A 24848-nucleotide genomic window follows, 5' to 3' on the forward strand; every position below is an offset into this window, starting at 1 on the left:
GAAACACACTCTGATGTTTGATGGATTTATATATGGTGAATAGCCCCTTGTCCTGGCAGAGCAGGTATTGTGACCCTTGGACGTATAGTCAAGAATTTGGTTGTTCCTTTGTAGAAGATCACTTGTCCCTATTTGTAAAGAGAAAATGTGGATCTGGTGCCCATGTTGTTAAAATAGAGGACAGAGAAATGACAGAGGAGAAACTATGCTGTGCAGTTAGGAGGTAGAGCCCCATTTTACTCAGGCAAGGGAGAGAAGTGCATGCTCCTGTCTACTAAGTGGGGAGTAAAGGAGCACGGGCAGCCCAGTGCCTGTGGTCATAGGGAGAAGACGTCCAGCAGCATAATAGCAGCTTCTTTAAACCTCCAGTGAGGGGCGCCTGGGTGGCGCAGTCGGTTAAGCGTCCGACTTCAGCCAGGTCACGATCTCGCGGTCCGTGAGTTCGAGCCCCGCGTCGGGCTCTGGGCTGATGGCTCAGAGCCTGGAGCCTGTTTCCGATTCTGTGTCTCCCTCTCTCTCTGCCCCTCCCCCGTTCATGCTCTGTCTCTCTGTGTCTCCCTCTCTCTCTGCCCCTCCCCCGTTCATGCTCTGTCTCTCTCTCTGTCCCAAAAATAAATAAAACATTGAAAAAAAATTAAAAAAAAAAAAATAAACCTCCAGTGAGAGAGCCCAGCCCTGCATGGCCAATCCTCAACTCCCGGGGCCTTTCTATTTATCACTATTCCATCCTGCCACATATTCTAAAGAAATCGCCATCCAAACACAGGCATGGGTAAGCACAGTAATATCAACGGAGGAACATAAAGTAACAAGTATACATTGATTACAGCAATAAGGAAATACATAGATCCCAGCCAGGACTCAACGTAGTACACAACCAATGAGTATCTATTACTTAAACAATTTTTTTTCCCCAACATTTATTTATTTTTGAGAGAGAATGAGCGTGAGCAGGCGAGGGGCAGAGAGAGAGGGGGACAGAGGGTCTGAAGCCAGCTCTGTGCTGACGGCAGCGAGTCTGATGCAGGGCTTGAACTCACAGTGAGATCATGACCTGAGCTGAAGTCGGACGCTTAACCAACTGAGCCACCCAGTTATTATTATAATAATTATTACTGGGGCGCCTGGGTGGCGCAGTCGGTTAAGCGTCCAACTTCAGCCAGGTCACGATCTCGCGGTCCGTGAGTTCGAGCCCCGCGTCAGGCTCTGGGCTGATGGCTCAGAGCCTGGAGCCTGTTTCCGATTCTGTGTCTCCCTCTCTCTCTGCCCCTCCCCCGTTCATGCTCTGTCTCTCTCTGTCCCAAAAATAAAATAAACGTTGAAAAAAAAAAATTAAAAAAAATTAAATTAAAAAAAAATTATTACTAATATTATACATATATATATATGTGTGTGTGTGTGTGTATACATATATATATATATATATATATATATATAGAGAGAGAGAGAGAGAGAGAGAGAGAGAGAGTGTGTGTGTGTGGGCAGGGGAGGGGGCAGAGGGAAGGAATTTCAAGCAGGGTCCATGCTCAATGTGGAGCCTGATGCAGGGCTCCATCCCACCACCCTGTGATTGTGACTTGAGCCAAAATCAAGAGTCAGATGCTCAACCGACTGAGCCACCCAGGTGGTCTATGAATATATATTATTAATCTACCATTTATTAGCTGTGTGGCATGAACAAATGACTTCTCTTTGCTTCAGTTTCCTCATTTATAAGTGGTGAAAATAGCAAAACTTACTGCATTTAGTTGTTGTGGATTAATTAGTACATGTATATTTAGAGAAAGATGCTTGGTACTTGAGTGGGCCCATAATCTGTTTTTATTTATTCTCATTGATCTAGATTGGAAGATAAAAAGATATGAATGGTATGGATTTTTTTTGGTATGGATTTTTTAAAGGTAATTAAAGTGCACAAGAAAAATCAAGACTTGTTTTAAAAATTCTGGTATTTTTCCCATTTAACTTATTGTTGTGGGGAAAACTCTTGTAGGGATATAAAAGACATTCTAGGTAATGTGGTGAACATTGATGTGCAGTTTGTTGGAAATTTTTATTACACCATGTATTATTACACTCTCTGTGCCTGTTAGAAATGTGATTGGAAATGCGTTATACATTTAAGTCTGAAAGCTTGGGGTAGGAAGGGTGTGCCCTCTGTGGCACTCCTGGGGTTGTGCTGGCTGGCTCAAGCTGCTGACAACTCCATCATGGTGATTGCTCTTGTATTTGGGCATGCTTTTTACTTTTTCTTAAAAAAAAAAAGTGTTTTTAAATTGGAAAAATAATATGTGCACACAGTCAAGCATTTAACAGTACAAAAGGGATTGAAAGTGAAAAAGTGGGTTTCCATCCTGCATCAGGTTCCCAGGCTCTTTTGCTAGAGGCAGCAACTGGTGTTACCAGTTTCTTGAAGTAGCCTTCCAGAACGTGCATACACATACATTCACACAATTATAGCATGATTATGTACTGTTCTACATCTATACATCTTGAAGAATGTTTCACATCAAAGCTCAGTAATGCACCTTATTCCTTTTCATGCCTACACAGTATAAAGTCCTAAAGTTGCCGATAACTGGGGTGCCTGGGTGACTCAGTCATTTGAGTGTTGGACTGTGCTGACAGCTCGGAGCCTGGAGCCTGCTTCAGATTCTGTGTCTCCCTCTCTCCTTGCCCCTCTCTCGCTCGCACTCTGTCTCTCTCTCTCTCTCAAAAATAAATATTAAAAAAAATTTTTTTAAATAAATTGAACCCTTAAAATCCTATTCCAGTTTAATTTTTTTTTTTTCAACGTTTATTTATTTTTGGGACAGAGAGAGACAGAGCATGAACGGGGGAGGGGCAGAGAGAGAGGGAGACACAGAATCGGAAACAGGCTCCAGGCTCTGAGCCATCAGCCCAGAGCCTGATGCGGGGCTTGAACTCACGGACCGCGAGATCGTGACCTGGCTGAAGTCGGACGCTTAACCGACTGCGCCACCCAGGCGCCCCAATCCTATTCCAGTTTAAAGATAATTTGAAGTTATTATGTCAGAAATATACCTGCACCCTCGTGTTTGTTGCAGCATTATTTACAACAGCCAAGACTTGGAAACAATGTGTGTCCATTGACAGATGAACGAATAAAGAAAATGTGGCATATATAATGGAATATTATTCGTCCATAAAAAAGAAGGAAGACTTGCCGTTTGTGACAACATGAATGGACCTTGAGGGCATTTTGCTAAGTGAAATAGGTCAGACAAAGAAAGATAAATACTGTATATCTTGGGACACCTGGGTGGCTCAATCGGTTAATTGTCTAACTCTCGGTTAGCGCTCAGGTCATGATCTTGCGGTTTGTGGGTGGGAGCCCTGGGTCAGGCTGCACGCTGACGGTGAGGAGCCTGCTGGGGATTCTCTCTTGCTCTCTCTCTCTCTGACTCTCCCATGCTCGTGTTCTCTCTCAAAATAATAAGTAAACTTAAAAAAAAATACTCTATAATCTTATCTATGGAATCCCAAAAGGCCAAACTTTATAGATAGAACAGTTTGATGGTTGCCAGAGGAGGGGCGTGGGGGTAGGAGAAATGTGGGTGAACGTGTCAAAAGGTACAAACTTCCAGTTACATGATCAGTAGTTCTGGGGATGTAACGTACAGCATGGTGACTATAGTCAACGGTACTGTGTTACTGCAGTACCGAAAAGTTACAAAGAGAGTAGATCTTAAAAGTTCTCATCTTAAAAAATACTTGTAACTGTGAGGTGATGGATGTTAATTAAACTTACTGTGGCAATCATTTCGCAGTATATACATAGACCAAATTGTTGTGTTGTACACCTAAAACTAATGCAATGTTATGTATCAGTCATGTCTCAGTAAAACTGGAAAGAAATAGAATAGAAAACATTTTTAAAAGATAATTTAATAGGAAAAAGAGTTATTGGGATTTGAATTAATACAACATTTTCTTATGTTGTATTATACATTGTGATATTGTTCTTATTTTTAATATAGCTTTGTTACAATTACATATGTATAGATGTGCATATGCATATAAGTGTGTAAAATACATAATGTGTGTGTAATAACTATTTCAGATGGTTCTCTGTTCTCTTGTATGTTCTCTTGTATGTTTGTATAGTTCATTTAGCTTTATCAAGTCAACTATCCAGTAAAAACATTCAGTCGTTGGCTGTTCATATATTTTTCTTTTCTCTTTTTTGTTTTCAAAAAATTAAAAAAAAAATTTTTTTTTTTCAACGTTTATTTTATTTATTTTTGGGACACAGAGAGACAGAGCATGAACGGGGGAGGGGCAGAGAGAGAGGGAGACACAGAATCGGTAACAGGCTCCAGGCTCTGAGCCATCAGCCCAGAGCCCGACGCGGGGCTCGAACTCACGGACCGCGAGATCGTGACCTGGCTGAAGTCGGAGGCTTAACCGACTGCGCCACCCAGGCGCCCCTTGTTTTCAAAATTTTTAATGTTTATTTATTTTTGAGAGAAGGAGAGAGAGACAGACAGAGTGTGAGTGGGGGAGGGGCAGAGAGAGAGAGACAGAATCTGAAGCAGGCTCCAGGCTCTGAGCTGTCAGCACAGAGCCTGACACAGGACCTGAACTGATGGACCGTGAGATCATGACCTGAGCCAAAGTCGGACACTTAACTGACTGAGCCACCCACGTGCCTTTATATTTTTCTTTTCTTTTTCTATTTTATTTTAATTTTTTTAATGTCTGTTCATTTTTGAGAGACAGAGACAGAGCACGAGCAGGGGAGGGGCAGAGAGAGAAGGAGACACAGAATCCGAAGCAGGCTCCAGGCTCTGAGCTGTCAGCACAGAGCCCAACATCTGGCTTGAACTCATGAACCGTGAGATCATGACCTGAGCCAAAGTCGGATGCTTAACCAACTGAGCCGCCGAGGTGCCCCTATTTTCTTAATTGTCCCTGTGGTATTGAATTTGAATCAGGTTCTTCTTGGTGCACATCACAAGAGCAATCACCTTAAATCCTTTTGAGGTAAAGCAGAATAAGTTACCTAGTTAATTAATGACAGGGCCAGCACCATTTTCCCCCCATTTGCCAGCATGGCTCAGTGGTCTGAGGCTCTGGCTCCAGTCTCTGGTAGGTTTGAATCCCACCGCTGCCTTTTTTTTTTTTTAATTTGATTAAAAAAAAAACCGTAAAATTTACCATTTTAATCATTTTTATATGTACATTTCAGTAGTGTTAGGTATATTCATGTTGTTGTGAAATAGATCTCCAGAACATTTTCATCCTGCAAATCTGAAACTCTGTGCCTATGGAACAATAATTCCTCTTTCTCCTGTCCCCCTAGCCCCTGATAACCACCGTTCTACTTTCTGTTTCTATGAGGTTGACTACTTTAGATATCATAAAAGGGAAATCATACAGCGTTTGTCTTTTTGTGGCTGAATTATTTCACGTAGTATAATGTCCTCAAGGTTTATCCATCTTGTAGCATGTGACAGGTTTCCTTCCTTGGCAAGGCTGAATAACTCTCCATTGTATGTATACACCACATTTTGTTTATCCATTCATTGTTTTTATTTTTTATAAATGTTTATTTCTTTAACATTTATTTATTATTGAGAGACAGAGAGACCCAGAGCGTGAGCAGGGGAGGGGTAGAGAGAGAAGAGACACAGAATCTGAAGCAGGCTCCAGGCTCTGAGTTGTCAGCACAGAGCCCAATGCGGGGCTCAAACTCACAAACTGTGAGATCATGACCTGAGCCGAAGTCGGTTGCTTAACCAACTGAGCAACCTGGGCGCCCCTATCCATTCATTTTTTTTTTTTTTTTTTAGTGTTTATTTTTATTTTTGACAGAGACAGAGAATGAGCAGGGGAGGGGCAGAGAGAAAGGGAGACACAGAATCCAATGCGGGCTCTGTGCTGCTAGTGCAGACAGGGCTTGAACTCAGTCAACCTCAAGATCATGACCTATGCTGAAGTCAGACACTTAACCGACTGAGCCACCCAGACACTCCATGTCCTTTGCTAATTTTTTAATTAGGTAATTTGATTTTTGTTGTTGAGTTGTAGGAATTCGTATATCCTGGATTTTGACCCTTTATCAGATACATAATTTGGAAATAACGTCCCCCATTCTGTAGTTTGCCTTTTCACTCTGCTCACAGACTGTGTCTTCTGATGCACAAAAGTGTTTAAGTTTGATATCTTCCCATTTGTCTTTTGGTGTCTCTGCTCTTGGTGTCATATCCAAAAAATCATTGGCCAAGTCCAATGTCATGACGTTTTTTCCCTATGTTTTCTTTTAGGAGTTTCATAGTTTGAGGTCTATAGTCCATTTTTGAGTTCATTTTTGTGTATGGTATAATACAAGGGTCCAATTGAATGGATGTTTTTGATGGTGTGCTTCAGTTATCCCTTAAGGGTCCAGAAGAACCAGAAGGCTTCTTGTGCCTGTGGAGTGTCCATCCCGGGCTCTTGAGTTCGATCAAAGTTATTTACGTCATACTGGACAAACATCTGTTGAGTACATGCTAAGTGTCTGATGGGTCTGGGAAATAAGAGAAGGAGATAACAAAAACAGTAAAATAACAAATAGAATAAAGATAATAAAATAATAAAAAATTCACATCTCTGGGGTGATGTGAATGCTCTGCATCTCTATAGGAGTTTAGATTATAGAGGCTACTCGTTTGTCAAAACTCCGTGAATGTACACTTAGGGTTTATGCATTTCATTGCATGTGAAGTTTACATAAAAAAAAAGAAACAAATATTGAACTCTAGTTGATGATAAACACTTTGAAGTTTTTAGAGACAAGTGCACTTCCCTCTTTAAAAAAAAGAAAAAAGATATTTTCATCCTGCAAATCTGGAACTCTGTGCCTATGGTGGCGCCTGGATGGCTCAGTTGGTTGAGCGTCCAACTTCGGCTCGGGTCATGATCTCACCGTTCTTGGGTTCGAGCCCAGTGTCAGGGTCTGTGCTGACGGCTCAGAGCCCGGAGCCTGCTTTAGATTCTGTCTCTGTCTCTGTCTCTTTCTCTATCCCTCCCCTGCTTATGTGCTCTCTCTCTCCCTCTCTCCCTGTCTCAAAAATAAGCAAACATTTAAAAATCAATCAAAATACAAAAAGTAATAGATGCGTAGAGAGGTTAATAGGTGACAAGCAAGTATATTTAAAGTGAATTTGCTCCCTGCTTGACATGTTTCATAATAAAATGTTGACGAAAGAAGATGAGCAGGTGGTCCGCAGAGACTTACCTTTACCCCACAGAGCATAGTTAATGGCCACATGGGTTTTGTCAGGGTGGGCGGGTGAGCGGTAGAACTGGTTAGTACTGAAAGCATCTGCTCCCTTTTGGAACCTCTGGACAGATGTGCCTTCTATCACGGGGTATCAGTTGAATGACTGATGCTAGCCAGCAATTGGCTGTGGTGCTCCAGTACCTACAGGAAGGAATATGTTTTACGTTGTAACTTAAGGTACAATTATACGTAACCAAAGCAAAAATTTCATAGAACTATACTTTGCACTCTGATGTTTGCTATTCAATTTCTGGAAGAGAGAAAAAAAAAAAAAAAGGTCAGTTTTGATCCATTAACGGGTTAAGAACTGACAGTTTGAAAAATGCTGCTCTCACACATAAACCATGGAGACCGAAAGATTGACACACATCATTTCACGTTCACAGCGAGCGTTGCCATCAAAATCGTTAGCATCTTTAAATGTTTCTTAGAGCTTCAAAGCCCAGGGGAGCTGGGTCTCCTTACACATGCCACTATAATCTCAGTTGTGTGACCTTGGAAAAGATGTTTAAATTTTCAGGCTCAGTTTCATCACCTGGAAAATGGAGATATTAGGGGAAATGCACACTTCATAGCCCTCTAGAAAAGGATTCAATGAGGTGATGTCTGTAAAGTGCTTAGCACAGTGCCCAGCGTTGAAAGGCTCCAACAGGCGGTGAATATTTTTATTAGCCATGAATTCACGAACTTCTGTGTTTGGGCCTCAAAAGAAATCAAAATGGGCTTCAGTGGAATATGGTGTCCCTCGGTGTCTTCTTTAGTTCTTTTTTCCCGTTTGTTTTTTATAGAAGTAACCTTTTGGAAGTACCCACTTGTTGGCTGTAGCTAGCACTCAGTAAAACAGTACTCCGTTTTCCAGCAGTTGGTGGTGGTGGCTTTGGCGAGAATGCCATTTGGAAACATGGGGAGTTTTGGCAGGCTTTGTCGTGTTTGTTGTTGGAGACTGCCTTGGCATAGTCCTGGGTGAAGGAGGGATGCCTGGGGTTTCTCACTGATTCATCCCTTTGGCAGAGAATTCTGGATAAACTGCATCTGATTTGGGGGGGTGGGCAGGAAGAGCCCAGAGGGCCTCATTACAAAGGAGTTTACCTCTTTGAAATTCCCTTACCGACAGTTTATTCTACACCATTTCGATTTCCTCCTTTTTAATCCGAACAACTTTGGCTCCTGATGGAAATAATTAGAACACGTGCTGGTATTTTTGGCACAATTGGCATTTTTGCTTTTCTTAATTTAGTGGAATGTGAGGGTTTTATTGCTGGGAGGGCCCTTGCAAGACCACTGTGAGTCTGCTGCTTGATAGGCCCCTTCAGCAGGCCTTTGGCAACAGGTGGGACACTCCTGGTCCTGTGTGGCTAGAGGAGAGACACAGTACTTTAGCTGTAGGACTGGGGCGTTTTAACCACAGCCAACCTGAGAAAATGATTGCTATCACCACTGTGTGCTGCTGCAGTCTCTCTTTTTAAAAAAAAAAAAAAAATTTTTTTTAATGTTTATTTATTTTTGACAGAGACAGAATGCGAATGTGTTAGGGGCAGAGAGAGAGGGAGACACAGAAGCAGAAGCGGGCTCCAGGCTCTGACCTGTCAGCACAGAGCCCGACGCGGGGCTCGAACTCACAAACTGTGAGATCACGACCTGAGCCAAGGTCGGACGCTCAACCGACTGAGCCACCCAGGCACCCCTGCAGTCTCTTGAGTATGCATCTTCCTACTTGCTGTATTTACCAGCTTATTACCTAGAATAGCAGCCAATTTAGCAATCTCAGTGGCTTAACACAACCAAGATTTATTTGTTGCTCACATATCATATCCAATCAGAGTCAGGGTGGAGAATGTCTGTCTTTCTCTATACAGACACTCAGGGGCTTGGGCTGATAGGGGCCCCAAACATCTTGTAGCCATTTAGGGGGACTCATGACTTCCAGCTTGCCATGGCAGGGAAGAGAATCAGCATTCACTCTTCAGTGTTTTTGCCTAGAAGTGATAGAGTCATTTTGCTCATAGTTCATTGGTCCATACTGGTCGTATGACCCTGCCTAACTGCAGGGGGACTGGAAATATGGGGGAACCTATGGAATATTCGATGAGCATTATCAAGGAGAGGTGATATGTGGTATTATGTGTGTTAAAACTATATATTGAGGGGCACCTGGGTGGCTAAGTCGGTTGAGCATCTGACTTTGGCTCAGGTCATGATCTCGCAGTTTGTGAGTTCAAGCCCCACGTTGGGCTCACTGCTGTCAGCCTGTCAGAGCAGAGCAGGCTTTGGATCCTCTGTCCCCCTCTCTCTGCCTGCCCCTCCCCCACTTGCACTCTCCCCAAAATAAATGAATATTAAAAAAGAAACTACATATTGAAAAATGCAGCTTCCGATTTTCTAGATCTGCCACGTTTCATTTAATCTCCCAATTTTCTAAGCCTCCAGGCTCAAAGAGGCCACCATGGCAGCAGCTTTTACTGATGGCCTGGTAGGGACAGGGAAGCTGCTGCCAATCGCAGAGTTATGGGATTCATGAGCAGAGCAGCAGATAATACAACAGGGAAATGGCGGGGGCAACTGTGACTTCTTCTGCTGACTCGGTGTGGTTACTTTGTGTGGTAGGCTGAAAAATCCTCCCCCCTTTCTTTACCCCATAGATAGCAGGTCCTGATCCCTGGAGCCAGTGGGTGTTACCCATATGGCATCAGGGGTTTCGCAGATTGATTAGATTAAGGATCTTGAGTTGGGGGTTATCCTGGATTAGCCCAGTGGGCCCTGAATGCTGTCACATGTATCCTCATGAGAAGGGAGCAGAGGGATTTGACACTCTGACAGAAGAGGAGGAGGCAGTGGACCATGGAGGCAGAGACTAGAGTGACATGGCTACAAGCCAAGGAATGCCCACAGCCATCAGAAGCTGGAAGAGGCAAGGAGTGGATTCTCCTCTAGAGCCTCCGAAGGGATTGTGGCCCAGTAACTGGGGGATGGGGCAAGAGTGAAAATTTTCTTTCCATACTCTTTTTTTCTTTCTTTTTTTTTAAAGTTTGTTTTTTTTTTTTAATGTTTATTCATTTTTGAGAGAGAGAGAGAGAGAGAGCGAGAGAGAGCACGCACGAGTTGGGAGGGGGAGAGATAATCCTAAACAGGCTTTGTGCTTGTCAGTGCAGAGCCTTACATGGGCCTGGAACCCACGAACCATGAGATCATGACCTGAACCGAAGTCCAGAGTCAGTCACTCAACCGACTGAGCTACCCAGGCGCCCCTCCTTACTCTCTTTTCTCCTCTTTTAAATTTAAACCATGTGAATCTACTACCTATTCAAAAGAAGGCAAATAAAATTAACCTTTACAGTTCTGCCAACCCTACAGGAGGGGAACATGGTTCATTTTATTGTGATCTTGTGGAATGCACAACTTGTGATCTGTGGAATGCACTTGTCATCCTTTTCAGAATGTTGCCCCATGGGCCCTCCCATCCCACCTACTCCAATTTCTTCTCTCTCTCTTCTGGTGTTCGGGGGGTAAGTCAGTGGTGGGCAAGAATTATGTGGAGAAAAATAAATGATGCTGTAATAATTACAACTTTTGCTTAGAATTTCAAAAGGTAATTTGATTAAAAATTACCTCAGAATTACCTCCCTTTCTGGATCAAGGCTTCCAAAACAGTGTGCTGAGATTTAATTTCCTCAGCCTTGAGGAGTGCAGGCGAGGGCCAGGGTAGCCAGAGCCCATCCCCCCCCCCCAACCCCGGGCTGGTGGCTTCTACGTCGAGAATACTGCCCGTTGCTGACAGTGTGCTATGTAAATATTATTATTTTCAATGTGTGCAGTGATGTGGAAAGGTTGGTAAATACTGCTCTAGGTAAACTGTGGCCTTATATTTTAGAATACGTGTTTCATAAAAACAGCTATGGAAAACAAACAAACAAACTTGCTGGATCTTTGGGAAAAATTTAGTGATCGTTTTGCTCCAGTGCAGGAGTCCTTAGCCTTTTTTCCACCACGACCCTTGTGATGAGGATGGTCATGACCCGGTGGCCATCCTGGTGAGGGCACTGGCACTTTTGCATAGCCCAAAAAGCTGGCTCGGCTTCAGTGTTTCCCACACAAGCTCATAGGAAAAGAAAGTAGAGTAACATTTTAGGAAATGATCTTGAGTTCACTCTTATTTACCAAGAAATGAATTGATGAAAACTTGGATATGTCCACCATCTGTAGGAACAAAGGCATTCTGACCCACGTCATAAGTGACATCACAGTTGGGAACAACTGTCCTCACAGCGTAAGTAACATTTCATATTGTGGCTAGCTGCATATAAGGTAATTTTAAAACAACAAATAAGAGATCAAGTTTTTTAAAGAATTGGTGACAAGCAAAAAAAAAAAAAAAAAAAGAAAAATAGTGGTACCACATGCAGTGTATAAATAGAAACTTTATCAAGTTCAATTTTCATTTGAATTATATTTGTTGTTCTGTTGTGTCCTGGTGGGTCTGATGATGTTGGTAATGCTGTCTGTTCTTTATGTTTTCTGGAAAAAGTAACTGAATTAGTATGTCAATGTAGTATTATCTGAAGATATCTAAGAGCTGTTAAAATGCTTAAAAATAAAATGATCAATTCTCCCTTTGTTCTCTTGACAGGATAATTGAAGCTATCTGCATAGGTTGGTTCACTGCAGAGTGCATCGTGAGGTTCATCGTCTCCAAAAACAAGTGTGAGTTTGTCAAGAGACCCCTGAACATCATTGATTTACTGGCAATCACTCCGTATTACATCTCCGTGTTAATGACAGTATTTACGGGCGAGAACTCTCAACTCCAGAGGGCTGGAGTCACCTTGAGGGTGCTTAGAATGATGAGGATTTTTTGGGTGATTAAGCTTGCCCGTCACTTCATTGGTCTCCAGACACTTGGTTTGACTCTCAAACGATGTTATCGAGAGATGGTTATGTTACTTGTCTTCATTTGTGTTGCCATGGCAATCTTTAGTGCACTTTCTCAGCTTCTTGAACATGGGTTGGACCTGGAAACATCCAACAAGGACTTCGCCAGCATCCCTGCTGCCTGCTGGTGGGTGATTATCTCTATGACTACAGTTGGCTATGGAGATATGTATCCTATCACCATGCCCGGAAGAATTCTTGGAGGAGTTTGTGTTGTCAGTGGGATTGTTCTCTTGGCATTACCTATCACTTTTATCTACCATAGCTTCGTGCAGTGTTACCATGAGCTCAAGTTTAGATCAGCTAGATATAGTAGAAGCCTCTCTGCTGAGTTCCTAAATTAATGCATTGCAAATCAATTCTTGCATACACTTCGTTTGATAGAAAGAGTTGACTCTCCTTCCTAGTCATCGTGTGCTTCTTGCTGGGTGAGTGCTGCAGTGGTACTACCATCCTGTTGGCAGGGTGAAAATTACCCTTCCCAGCTGAAGGGATGAAAAAATGTACTTATAATGGAGTAAGTAGGATTGAGACCGTGAAGGGAAAACAATGACTCCTAGAATAAATTTTAGGACCTTATTTTATTTATGCCTGTCTTCTTCTTGCCTTGAACAATTACACTTTTTGTGTTTGTGTTAAAGTATAGTATTTGAACGTTTTAAAGCCAAAAGGTACCATTTTCCAAATGTTTTCCCATCTTAAGAAATTCAGAAGAAGCTTGGAAGTTAACAGTGTTTTTTTTTGTTGGAGAGTAACATTTTTATTTCTAAATGTTTTATAATCTCTCATATCAATGTCAGAAGTATCCTGGAAACATATGTCACATGCAGGAACTGTTTAACAAATACTTTAAAAATTTGGCCAAATTTTAAACTGTATAATGGAGCTAGATATGAGCAAGGATAGTATTTGAAAAACTTCCCTAGCATATTTCTCAATTCCCTGATTTATTTTTGTTTCTATTATTCACCTTATCATACAGCTCTACGGAAGCTTGAGCATGTTTTCTTTTTTCCGTTTTGGATTTCTTTTATCTTTTTACTGAAGTGACTCAACAGAGTATTTCAGAATGAGGGGAGCTTGTATTGTTTTAGCATTTTATTGGAGTTCATTTTACTTGAATTCATTCACTGCTGTTACTAGGTGATAATTGTCCTAACATTCAGATGTCCAAACAAGAATATTTCCAACATAGGAATGATAATAGAAATAGTTTGATATTACAACCCATATTTATCTACTTCTGCTCTTTTTTCTGTGGGTTTAATAAGACTTAGCAGATGAAAGGATGTTTATGTAGCCTTTTTATACCAAAGTCATATTTAGATGTTGTCACGGGATTATCATAAAAAGAGAAATTAAATATTTCCTTACTCTTGGTTGCTATGTAGCTAAGCCAGTTTTAAGCCAGCTAAAAGCAGTGAATACATAATTGTTTGATCTGAGCTTCACCATGTTGAATTGCAGCTACACCAAAACTTCTTGTAACGATATTGAATAATATGCCACATTAATCTGGGTAGATTATTAGGATTAGATAATATAAAACTGTTGACTGTTTAGTGCTAAAATTTAGCAATATGAATTAAGATTTTGCTTTGTTAACCAGTTGCCGTAAAGAAGTTAATATATAAACACAAAAAATTAAAGTCATAGATTCACAAATAATTTAATGTTATATACTGCAATTTAGTGGGAGTGGAGAGGGTGGGTGGAGAGGAGATGGGGCCTGGATATATTTATTACAGAACAGAAGTGTTCATTAAAAGACTATTAGCTATCATCTAGTTCAAACATCAACTAGCACAAGTAGACAACCAGGGCAAGAGAGGATATGACTGTGGAGGAATGAGGGCCAAAACCTGGATGTCTAAAAACCTACTTAGCCCAGCAGCTTATTCTTAACACATGTTTAGGGTTTGAGAAAAGCCTCAAGAAGCCACACTTTGCCATTGCCGTTGCTGGGGTAATAATAGCAAAACCATTCCTTTTCCCTAATTTCTGAGTTTATGTGACATTTTGGCCATGAAAAGAATCTCACCCCATCTTTTTTACCATTGCACACTGGTATGCTGCTTATTATATACTCAAAATAAATTCTGTTATTTATTGTCTACTTATTGTATTTTAATATATTTGAAATAAATGGCATGGATTTATTTTTTCTTACCTATTTTGATTAAGGCCTTGTGGTTCATGCGAATAATATGCAGATGAACGCATCCCCATATTACTAATAAAAATATGGCAGCCATCCATTTTGCTGGCACTGGGAAGCCTTCATGGAAATATGTCTTATGTCCCCAAATAAATTATAATTATCGTGAGGGCTGGGGCCCTCTTTCCGGGACACACCTTCATAGCCCCACAGCGTCTGTGACAGATTTGGGCACATGCTATTGTTGACTGATTTGGGGGGAGAGATTTCTGTGTGAAGAGGCAAGGAGAAGCCCACACCCACAAGTGCACATGTACAGCTGCATGTGTGAACACACACACAGACTTTGAGGCTGCCCTTAAGGAACAAGAAATCTCCTGTTGGTGGTGACAGACCAAGGACGTCTAATGACTAATCCAGCTACCCATTTACTAAGAATGGTGATAAGAAATTATAGAATACTTCATGAGTTAAGAGACTATATCATGGACATTGTAATTTTTGAGGAACAGAGGCGTTTTTCTTGAAACGTTTCCCTGAATGTTACTGCTTTTAAAAAAGCCATTCAGTAGGACCGATTTTTTAGTTGTGCATTTGGACGTTTCTCATAACTCCATCGTCACAGCACAGATACTTTCATTAGGATCTGTGTTAATACCAGTAAGTCAGATGTTATCCTAAATTATTAGAATGCTCAGTGAGGAAAGAGGAAACCCGAATGTTGGTTCTGGTTTTACCACATGTGAGATTGTAACTTAATCTTAGGTATATCTTGTTTTGTATCCTCTAAGATGGTGGGTTTTTTTCCAGATTAAAGATACAAATTACAGAATGCCTTTAAAAGCGAATATACTCTTAACAATCCAAGGCCTTATTTATCTTTTTCTTTTATGGCTCTTTTGTACTGTGGGTTGCTGGTTGAAACTGGCATTTGCATTTGCTTGGCTCTTGGTTTTCGCAGTTACTTGTCACCACACATTTGTAAGTTCTTCCTTTCTTAAAAAATGTAGAAATACGTTCTTTCACAGTGGCTGTCAGTAAGTCAAAGTAGTATTCTGTTTTTAAGTTTTGGTCCAGATGTCTTCCTTGGGTCTCCTGTGACCTGGGAGGTGGGGAAGATGGGGTTACATTGGATATTGGTGTTGGAAGGATTTCCTTTGTTGGCTTGATATTTTCTAAAAGCAGCTTATTTTTCTTCTTTGTTATAGAAATGAAAAATAAAAAACTGAAACCTCCTAGCTGTGCTTCACTATTAAGCTTCTGTAACCCCAAACTTCATACATAGCTTCACAAAATATTTCCAGAGCTCTCTGATCCTACATAAATGTACATTCACTTATAGTATGCAACATACAGTCCAAACAAATATGGTGTAAATATTTCATAGCGTGACAGTACATTAGAACTAAAGGGCCCTAGGGGTCACTTAAGCATCTGACTTCAGCTCAGGTCATGATCTCATGGTTTGTGGGTTTGAGCCCCACATCAGGCTCTGTGCTGACAGCTCGGAGCCTGGAGCCTGCTTCGGATTCTGAGTCTCCGTCTCTCTCTGCCCCTCCCCCGCTCATGCTCTGTCTCTCTCTCAAAAATAAATAAACATTAAAAAAAAAAAAAAAAAAAGAACTAAAGAGCCCTAGAGACCTTCTGGTCTACCATGTCCCCTTCCTTTGCCCTTTATCTTGTCCAAATGTCAGCGGCCAAGGAACTGTGCTCCCAGTGGCTTATGAGTTAGCTGTCATCCTGATTTACCTGGGACTTTCTTGGTTTTACCACTGAAGGTCCCCCCATCTGGGGAGATCCTTTCATCTCAGGAGAGATGGTCACCTGGGAGAGTTGGTCACCCTAGTATCAGGTCAGGCCCCCGAAACCTGATTTTCAGATTTTTAGTTCAGTAGTCTTTGGACATACTTCTATTTTATAACATCAGAAAGCATGAAGGATTTCTTTTTAAATATTTTCTTTGGGGCCTTGGAGCCCCTTCTTATAGGTCAAATAAAGAGCAAATGTTGCTTGTAGACACCCTAGATGTCAGGAAGGATGGCTTGGGACAAGTGTATAGGGAACTCAGACTTTCAGTAGAGTTTTTAAGTTTATTTATTTATTTTGAGAGAGAGCGAGAGAGCGAGCACTGGCATGCAGGGGAGGGGCAGAGGCCCTCACAGACTGAGCCACCCAGGCGCCCTCCAGTAAGTACTTAAAGTTTGGGCCATTAGTGTCAATTTAATTGTCAGTTTATTGTTTTAGTGAATTGAGCTTGATAATCTGCATTTATGCTATAATTTAAGCAAATTAATTAAAGTAGCTTTGGTGAGAATCCTTTGATTTAACACTATACCAAGCATAGTGCAAACATAAATGACATTTAGTGAATGAAAGCCTGAGGGAATAAATATTTGGATTTCACCTACCAGAACTAAGTAATGCGATGTCATTTATATCCGAAGAAGTGATCTTGCTTTATTTATGCAACATTGTATTAACACTGAAACTAAAATTTCACACAATTTTGTATTAGGTAGTTTCCCCTCCCCTTAGACTTTAATTATTTCATTTTTTTTAAAGTTTATTTATTTTGAGAGGGGCAGAGAGAGAAAGAGAGCGCCTGCGAGCAGGGGCGGGCAGAGAGAGGGGGACCGAAGATCTGAAGCGAACTTCGCACTGATCGCAGAGAACCTGGTGTGGGGCTTGAACTCAGGAACCAAGACATCGTGACCTGAGTCAAAGTGGGATGCTTGACCGACTGAGCCACCCAGGCACCCCAAGGTGATTTGTTTTTAAAGAAAGAACACATAAGTAATGACAGGTGTTTTTGTTGTATTAATATACAATGAATTGTTCAATTTACATATTTTTTAGCTGTGTGCTACAAGCTTGATCTGACAGCTCTGGTGGGTTTCCGTGTTTTCCTTCTCTGCCATACAGAAGGCAGGAGAATTCCACGTTTTTAGTGGAGAATAGTATTCGAGTTACAAATCCCGAACTGTGATACAAGCGGGGTGTGTGTGTGGCCATAGCTATATGTGCATTTATTTTGTTTTATTGTTTTAGCCATAGCGAATCTTTTATATGAAACACTTGGAGGTAAAAATGCAAAATCATGAAATTGATGTAAGGTTTGTAAGTTTCAAGTGAAAGGTTTTTGTTCATAGGACAGAATTGGAAAGTTTAGATTTTTTGCTTTGAGATAAACTGCCTAGCTTCTTATCTGTATTTTTATTCAATTTTTTTTATCATTTGGAAGTTTACTATTATAAACCACTATTTACTATTATAAATAGTAGAAATCATAGTTGTAAAATTAGAATAATGGGTCATGGTCCCTTTCTTGATAAGATTTGTCTTATAATGATTTAAGGGAAATCACATTTTATTAACTTTCACAATTAACTCAATTTAAAAAGATCAGGTGGAAGTTGAGCAACATATATGTTTGTCTTTTTCTTAAGTAATTTTTAAATTTTTTACTACAGTTTATTCCCCCATTTTATTTATTTTAGAGAGAGAGCATGACCGGGGGAGAGGGGCAGAGGGAGAGACAGAGAATCCCAAGTGGGCTCCATGCTTAGCACGGAGCCTGATGTGGGGCTCCATCCCACAACCCTGGGATCATGACCTGAGCCAAAATCAAGAGTCAGACACTCAACAGACTGAGCCACCCAAGTGCCCCTTATATACATTTTTAAAATTTATGCACCTTTATATGCTGCAGTGCAAGGCAGAGATAAGAGGACTGTAGCATGCAAGAAATAATTAGGTGCATTCCACTTTTTGTAATAAATAGGTTTCCAAACATTTGTATGGAAAAAAAGGTTGGTAAACTTCATCATATTTCATATACACAATAATGGATGTGTATAGGAACTCAATTAGGGAATCCTTCCTGTGAGTCAAACTTCTTTTGTGTTATTATCCCCTAGCATATGTTTTTTAGGTTTGACTTTTCATGTATATAATAATGAGGTCTTATGAGATGGGCATATCTGTATAGGAATCAGAATCAGATTAAATTGGGGCACCAGGATGGCTCAGTCAGTTAAGCGCCTGACTTCGGCTCAGGTCATGATCTCATGGTTTGTGAGCCTGGAGCCTGCTTCAGATTCTGACTAAGCCAGGCACGCACCCCTCATTGTGATTTTCATTTGCATTTCCCTAATGACTAATGATATTGAGCATATTTTCATGTACTTATGATGATTTATGTACCTTTGGGAGAAATGTCTATTCAAATAATTTTCCCATTTAAAAAATGGGTTGTCTTTTTATTGTTGAATGATAAGACTTCTTTACATATTCTAGATACCAGATCCTTAACAGATACATGATTTACAAATCTTTTCTCTCAGTTTGAGGGTTGTCTTTTCACTTGCTTAAGAGTATCATTTGTAGCATGCAAATTTTTTTTTTTAATTTTCTTTATTTTAAATTTTCTTTTTAGTTTTTTAAAATTTACATCCAAATTAGTTAGCATATAGTGAAACAATGATTTCAGGAGTAGATTCCTTAATGCCCCTTACCCATTTAGCCCATCCCCCCTACCACAACCCCTCCCGTAACCCTCAGTTTGTTCTCCATATTTATGAGTCTCTTCTGTTTTGTCCCCCTCCCTGTTTGTATATTATTTTTGTTTCCCTTCCCTTATGTTCATCTGTTTTGTCTCTTAAAGTCCTCATAGGAGTGAAGTCATATGATTTTTGTCTTTCTCTGACTGACTAATTTCACTTAGCATAATACCTTCCATTTCCATCCACGTAGTTGCAAATGGCAAGATTTCATTCTTTTTGATTGCCGAGTAATACTCCATTGTGTATATATACCACATCTTCTTTATCCATTCATCCATCGATGGACATTTGGGCTCTTTCCATACTTTGGCTATTGTTGAGAGTGCTGCTATAAACATGGGGGTGCACGTGTACCTTTGAAACATGGGGGTGCGTGTGTCCCTTCGAAACAGCACACCTGTATCCCTTGGATAAATGCCTAGTAGTGCAATTGCTGGGTCGTAGGGTAGTTCTATTTTCAGTTTTTTGAGGAACCTCCATACTGTTTTCCAGAGTGGCTGCACCAGCTTGCATTGCCACCAACAATGCAAAAGAGATCCTCTTTCTCCGCATCTTTGCCAACATCTGTTGTTGCCTGAGTTGTTAATATTAGCCATTCTGACAGGTGTAAGGTGGTATCTCATCATGGTTTTGATTTGTATTTCCCTGATGATGAGTGAGGTTGAGCATTTTTTCATGTGTCTGTTAGCCATATGGATGTCTTCTTCGGAGAAGTGTCTATTCACATCTTTTGCCCATTTCTTCACTGGATTATTTGTTTTTGGGGTGTTGAGTTTAATAAGTTCTTTATAGATTTTGGATACTAACCCTTTATCTGATATGTCGTTGCATGCAAATTTTTTTAAGTTTATTTATTTATTTTGAGAGAGAAAGACAATGGGAGAGGCAGGGAGAGAGAGAGAGAGAGAGAGAGAGAGAGAGAGAGAGAGAGAGAGAATCCTAAGCAGGCTCCACACCAGCAGCACAGAGCCTGACATGGGACTCAAACTCACAAACCGTGAGATCATGACCCAAGCTGAAACCAAGAGTTGGTTAACTAACTGAGCCACCCAGGCACACCTTGTAGCAAAGAAGTTTTAATTTTCGACGTAATCCAGTTTATCTTTTTTGTCTCTTCTGCTTTTGGTGTTGTATCTAAGAAACTCAAGGTCATGAAGATTTACTCCTATGTTTCCTTCTAAAAATTTTACAGTTATAGGTCTTACTTTCAGGGATCTGATCCATTTTGAGTTAATTTTTGTATATGGTATGAGGTAGGGGGTCCAACTTCATTTTTTCAAGGTGGTATCCTGTTGTTCCTCTACATTGAAAACACTCTTTTTTCCACCATTGAGTGGTATTGGCATAATTGTCAAAAATCAGATTGCCATAGATGTATGTGTTTATTTCTCCTGAACACTCAGTTCTCTTCCATTGATCTATATGTCTGTTATTCCAGAACCACAGAGAAGACTTTGGAGTAAGTTTGGAAATCAGGAAGTGTGAGTTCTTCTTTTACAGGATTGTTACGGATCTCTTGCATTTCCATATGAATTTAGTATCAGCTTGTCCACTTCTGCAAAAAAAGGCAGTTGGAAATTTGATAGAGAATTTCATTGAATTCTGATTGAGAATGTAGATCAATCAGGGTAGTACTGCCCTCGTAACAATATTGAGTCTTCCAATCCATGAACACAGTATGTCTTTCCATTTACTTAAGTCTTGTTTAATTTCCTTCTATATATCTAAGTCCTTGTTAATTTCCTTCTATAGTTTACAGTACAGAAGCCTTGCACTTCTTTGGCTTGATTTATTCTTAGTATTTATTCTTTTTGATGCTATTGTTAATGCAGTTGCTTTCTTAATTTCATTTTCAGATTATTCATTGCTAGTGTATAGAAACACAACTGCTTTTTCTGTCTTGATCTTGTGTCCTGGAACCTTGCTGAGCTTTAATAGTTCTAAGAGTTTTTTGAGGATTCTTCACAGGTTTTTACATATCATCTGCAAAGAGAGATAATTTTACTTCTTCCTTCCTTTTATCTCTTTGTCTTACTGAATTACCCCAGCTAGAACTTCGCTAGAAGTCTCAAATAGATGTGGTGAGAGTGGATATCCTTGTCTTATTCCTGATCTTAGGGAGAAAACTTCCAGTCTTTCACCATTAGGTACGATGTTCGCTACGGGTTTTTCATAGATGCTCTTGAACGGGTTGAGAAACCTTTCCTGTATTTCTAGTTTGTTCAGTGCTTTATCATGAAAGGTTTTTGGATTGTAGAAATGTGTTTTAATGAAGAGATGGGTAGATTTTATTGTGAGTTGAGTTGTACTGTCAGTGTCAGGAAATACGTTTTGTTGAAGTGGGTTTCCAGCTCTCTACAAGATAACTAACCGGGTTGAAGCCATAGAATTGCTTGTTGATGCTTTTTACGGTTCATCAATTGATGTACATTTAATGGTTTCTAAGACTATTAAACCGATTCTCTTCATTACCTCAAGTTAATTTGAGTTTGTGTTCACTTGCCTAAAGATACAGAGACGCACAGACACAAGAAAGATCATGTGTTTCTGTTGGTTGGGTTTTTTTAATGCCTTTTTATTACCTGACCTTGTGCTTCTCATACTCAGATAGTCCAGGAATGGTGGCAGGATGCCAGGGGGTGGAGAGAGGCGGGCTCCATCCCCATGAACAGTCCTTGCTGTTGCGTGCAGTTCTCTTCCGCCTGTCTTGGGGGTACCTTGGTAGAAAAGCTCAAGCAGCAGGGAGCCTCTCTGCACTCCCGGGGACTGGATTTCCTAGCGTGTGTTAAGTCCACATCCTTTCGTAGTACTTACAGGAAGTGCAAGAATCACTGAATTACTGGGACAGGGAGGGAGTCCTCTCCAAAACAAGACTTGATAGTTAATTAACCTGTGGCATTGCTGTAGGAAAGTTATTTATTTATTTATTTAAATAATTTGTGTGCACATAGTAGGAGGGTTTGCCTAACAAGTATCACTGCTGTGCTGGGCCCTGCGGGGCCCACAGAGGTGACTGTCAGCTGGCCTCACCCTGGCAGGTACCCTTTGAAAAACCCATTCCGTTCTGTGCAAAAGATTCATTTTGTTATTGGTTTAACCTGAGGGTCCTTTTCACAAATACTAAGCCCAGATTTTTTTAAACGTAATCCCTCACCGTGAATATAATCATTGTGAAATTCCTCTAGGAAATTATGTCAGTAAAATAATTGAAGGAAAGCTCAATATTATCCGTAAACAACGCTTCCCCAAATGGTTTGGAAGATCACTTACAAGGTCGCGTTTTGCAGTCTGACTAACTTTTAATGGGTAGAGCTCCACTGGCTTTTTTTTTTTTTTTTTTAACGAGTCATATTGCTAATGTGGTATTTGACTGAATACTTAGCAGCTGTCTACTTTTGTACATATGCCCCAAAGGCCTTTGGTTACTGACTACAGTTTTAATAAATCTCACGAGTATGCTGGGTGAATGTTAATAATCTTCAGTACAAATGTGGACATCAGACCCGATGGAGTTACGATCCAGGATTTTGGACACCCTACTTTTGTAGTGTTATTTACTAAAAATGTTTAGGAAAAAAAGTTTCAAAGAGAGGTGTTCTTTGCTACAAATGTATTCAGTACTATTCATAACAACCATTCTTAGGAATAGTAGAATTCCCAATTGCTAGTCACTGAATACTTTAATAATGACTATCGTTCCTTATATTTACAGGGTAATGAGAATTATGGCAGCTTTTTCATAAAATGTAATGTACTAATGTCTTAACCATTCTTTTATTTTTACTTACTACGTTTATTAAGTATTCTGAAAGTAAATCTCTGACCCTAGTTGGTCATCCTAAAAAACAAAATTTGCTGGGGCACCTGGGTGGCTCAGTTGGTTAAGCGTCCGGCTTCGGCTCAGGTCATGATCTCACTGTTCGTGAGTTCGAGCCCCACATCAGGCTCTGTGCTGACAGCTCAGGGCCTGGAGCCTGCTTCAGATTCTGTGTGTGTCTCTCTCTCTGCCCCTCCCCTGCTCACACTCTCTCTCTCTCAGTAATAAACGTTAAAAAAAAATTGAGAGAAAAAAAGTGTAACTAGCAGTAACTCAAAAATACATTAGTCTCACTGTATTTATGGGTTCACGTTTCACAGGGAACCTGTGGGCACCGGAAGTAATGGGTGTTTGTTGTAAAAGACCGAGCAGCAGCTGCCTGAGTCTGGCGGTTCTGATTTCTCTTCTGCCGCTCGGAGATGGCATCTCTCAGCAATGCACCCCTTCCGGTGTTGTCTTCACCTGGTACACACTGGTTGATTTCTTCTTTCTCGGTTCAAATTCCAGAATAGCATTACCATCACTAAGGAATGGGAGTGGTTTTCTAATCCAGGCCTCCAGGCTCCGGGAGAGCAATCTTTCTGAGGCGGGGGTATTGCTGTGGGCAGGGCAGTTTCTCTTGAGGAGGAGATGTTGAAAGTGCCATAATTGTTCTGCTGGGAGATTGTGCAGAACGCCAACCCAGGCCACCATGTTTAGGGCATTTTGCCGATTGGACATGACAAACAGGTAGTAGTAGCAAGTACTTAGTGATTGGCCTTGTCTGGTGTAGTCAGAGTAGAAAACTGATCTTACCCAGAGTTGAAGTTGTTGTTGCGATTAGCCACGGTTACAAGAGTAGGTCATTCTGTGGGCAGAAGCTGTGGCTGATTTGTGGCTGTCTCTAGAAGTCCCGAGTGTTTGAAGTCAGTGGCATGTGTGGTTAATTACTAAATAAGCAGATTTCTAGATGCCTTCAAATGAAGGAACACTTAACCTTTACACTTGGAGCTGCTTTCCTTTGCCCCCTACTATTAACCAATGTCAGGACATTTTTACAAAGGAGAAATCTGAGTTTGGTGCCAATGAGAACTTGAGGGTGCTTTGTGCCTGTCCCTCTAGGAATCAGCCGGAGACCCCCACAACCAGCTGGTGCCTGATACCACTGTGGAAGTGGGATTTAGGTTGTGGATCCTCCGGTTACTCTGTGTATGTCTGTCCTAATGGAAACTTCCGTTCATCCGTCCACAGTCTTAAACTCTTTTTGTTCATATGCCAAAAAAGCTTTGAAAATTTATTTACGTAATTCTGTACACCCATCATGGGGCTTGAACCCATGACCCCAAGATCAAGAGTCACATGCTCTTCTGGCTGAGCCAGCCAGGAGCCCCCTCCAAATCTGGGATATTATTCAGCTTTTTTGTTACTATTATCTATTCATTTACATAGTCTAATTTTTTGAGTCCCTCTTTGTTTCCCTTATTTTGATCTAATTTGGAAATTTAAGAAGCATTTCCTGTTGAACTTCCCCCTTAGAACAGTATTTTTCTAGAGTACCTGATTAAATTAATAGGTGAAAATAATTAGAATTTTTTTTTCTCTTAATATCACTGGGAGTTTGGCAAAGGAAACAGGTGCAGTAATGATCAAACTTAAAATAATTTACGCTGTCATTAGTTTACCTTTGTATTTAGACACAATGAATACTATCTACTTTCATTTCACGGAAAACATTTTTAACGTGAGTACTGTTAGTAATTAGATTTCTTCACTGAATGTCATTGCATCCGACTATTCAATAACTAAAAATACATGGAGACTATATGTTTTTGAACAAGCAGAAACCTAGGGTACATTTTTTTCCACTTTACGTAGTATCCCTCACTTTTCACTTTTGGGCCCCAAACTAATGGCTTACATGTTAGTGTACTGAATGGCTTATGACTTAGATTTATATTATCTTTCATTGTATACAGCCATTGACTGGAAATATCCAAAGGTAAAACTGTTATGCCATTTCTAACTTGAAAGTAAAGAATATATCTACTTTTGTAAAGGTCACAGAATGTAGATTTTTTAAATATATTATACATACTGAGTTATAAATGCTCTTCTATT

General features: G+C 40.5%; 1 protein-coding gene across 3 annotated transcripts in view; it reads left to right on the forward strand.

Annotated features, from left to right (window-relative positions):
* Nucleotides 1-24848, forward strand: part of KCNG3 (potassium voltage-gated channel modifier subfamily G member 3) — an 84561-nt gene that overhangs the window by 30640 nt on the left and 29073 nt on the right. For 2 of the 3 annotated variants that reach the window (XM_045447015.1, XM_045447016.1), the window contains exon 2: nucleotides 11913-15610. In XM_045447015.1, the coding sequence (XP_045302971.1) occupies nucleotides 11913-12558 (646 nt within the window). In that variant the 3' untranslated portion in view covers nucleotides 12559-15610. Of the gene's footprint in view, nucleotides 1-11912; nucleotides 15611-24848 lie in introns of those variants that run through there. The other variant, XM_045447017.1, reaches the window with a different exon arrangement.

The sequence above is a fragment of the Leopardus geoffroyi genome, chromosome A3, assembly GCF_018350155.1.
Source record: "Leopardus geoffroyi isolate Oge1 chromosome A3, O.geoffroyi_Oge1_pat1.0, whole genome shotgun sequence".
NCBI lineage: Eukaryota > Metazoa > Chordata > Mammalia > Carnivora > Felidae > Leopardus > Leopardus geoffroyi.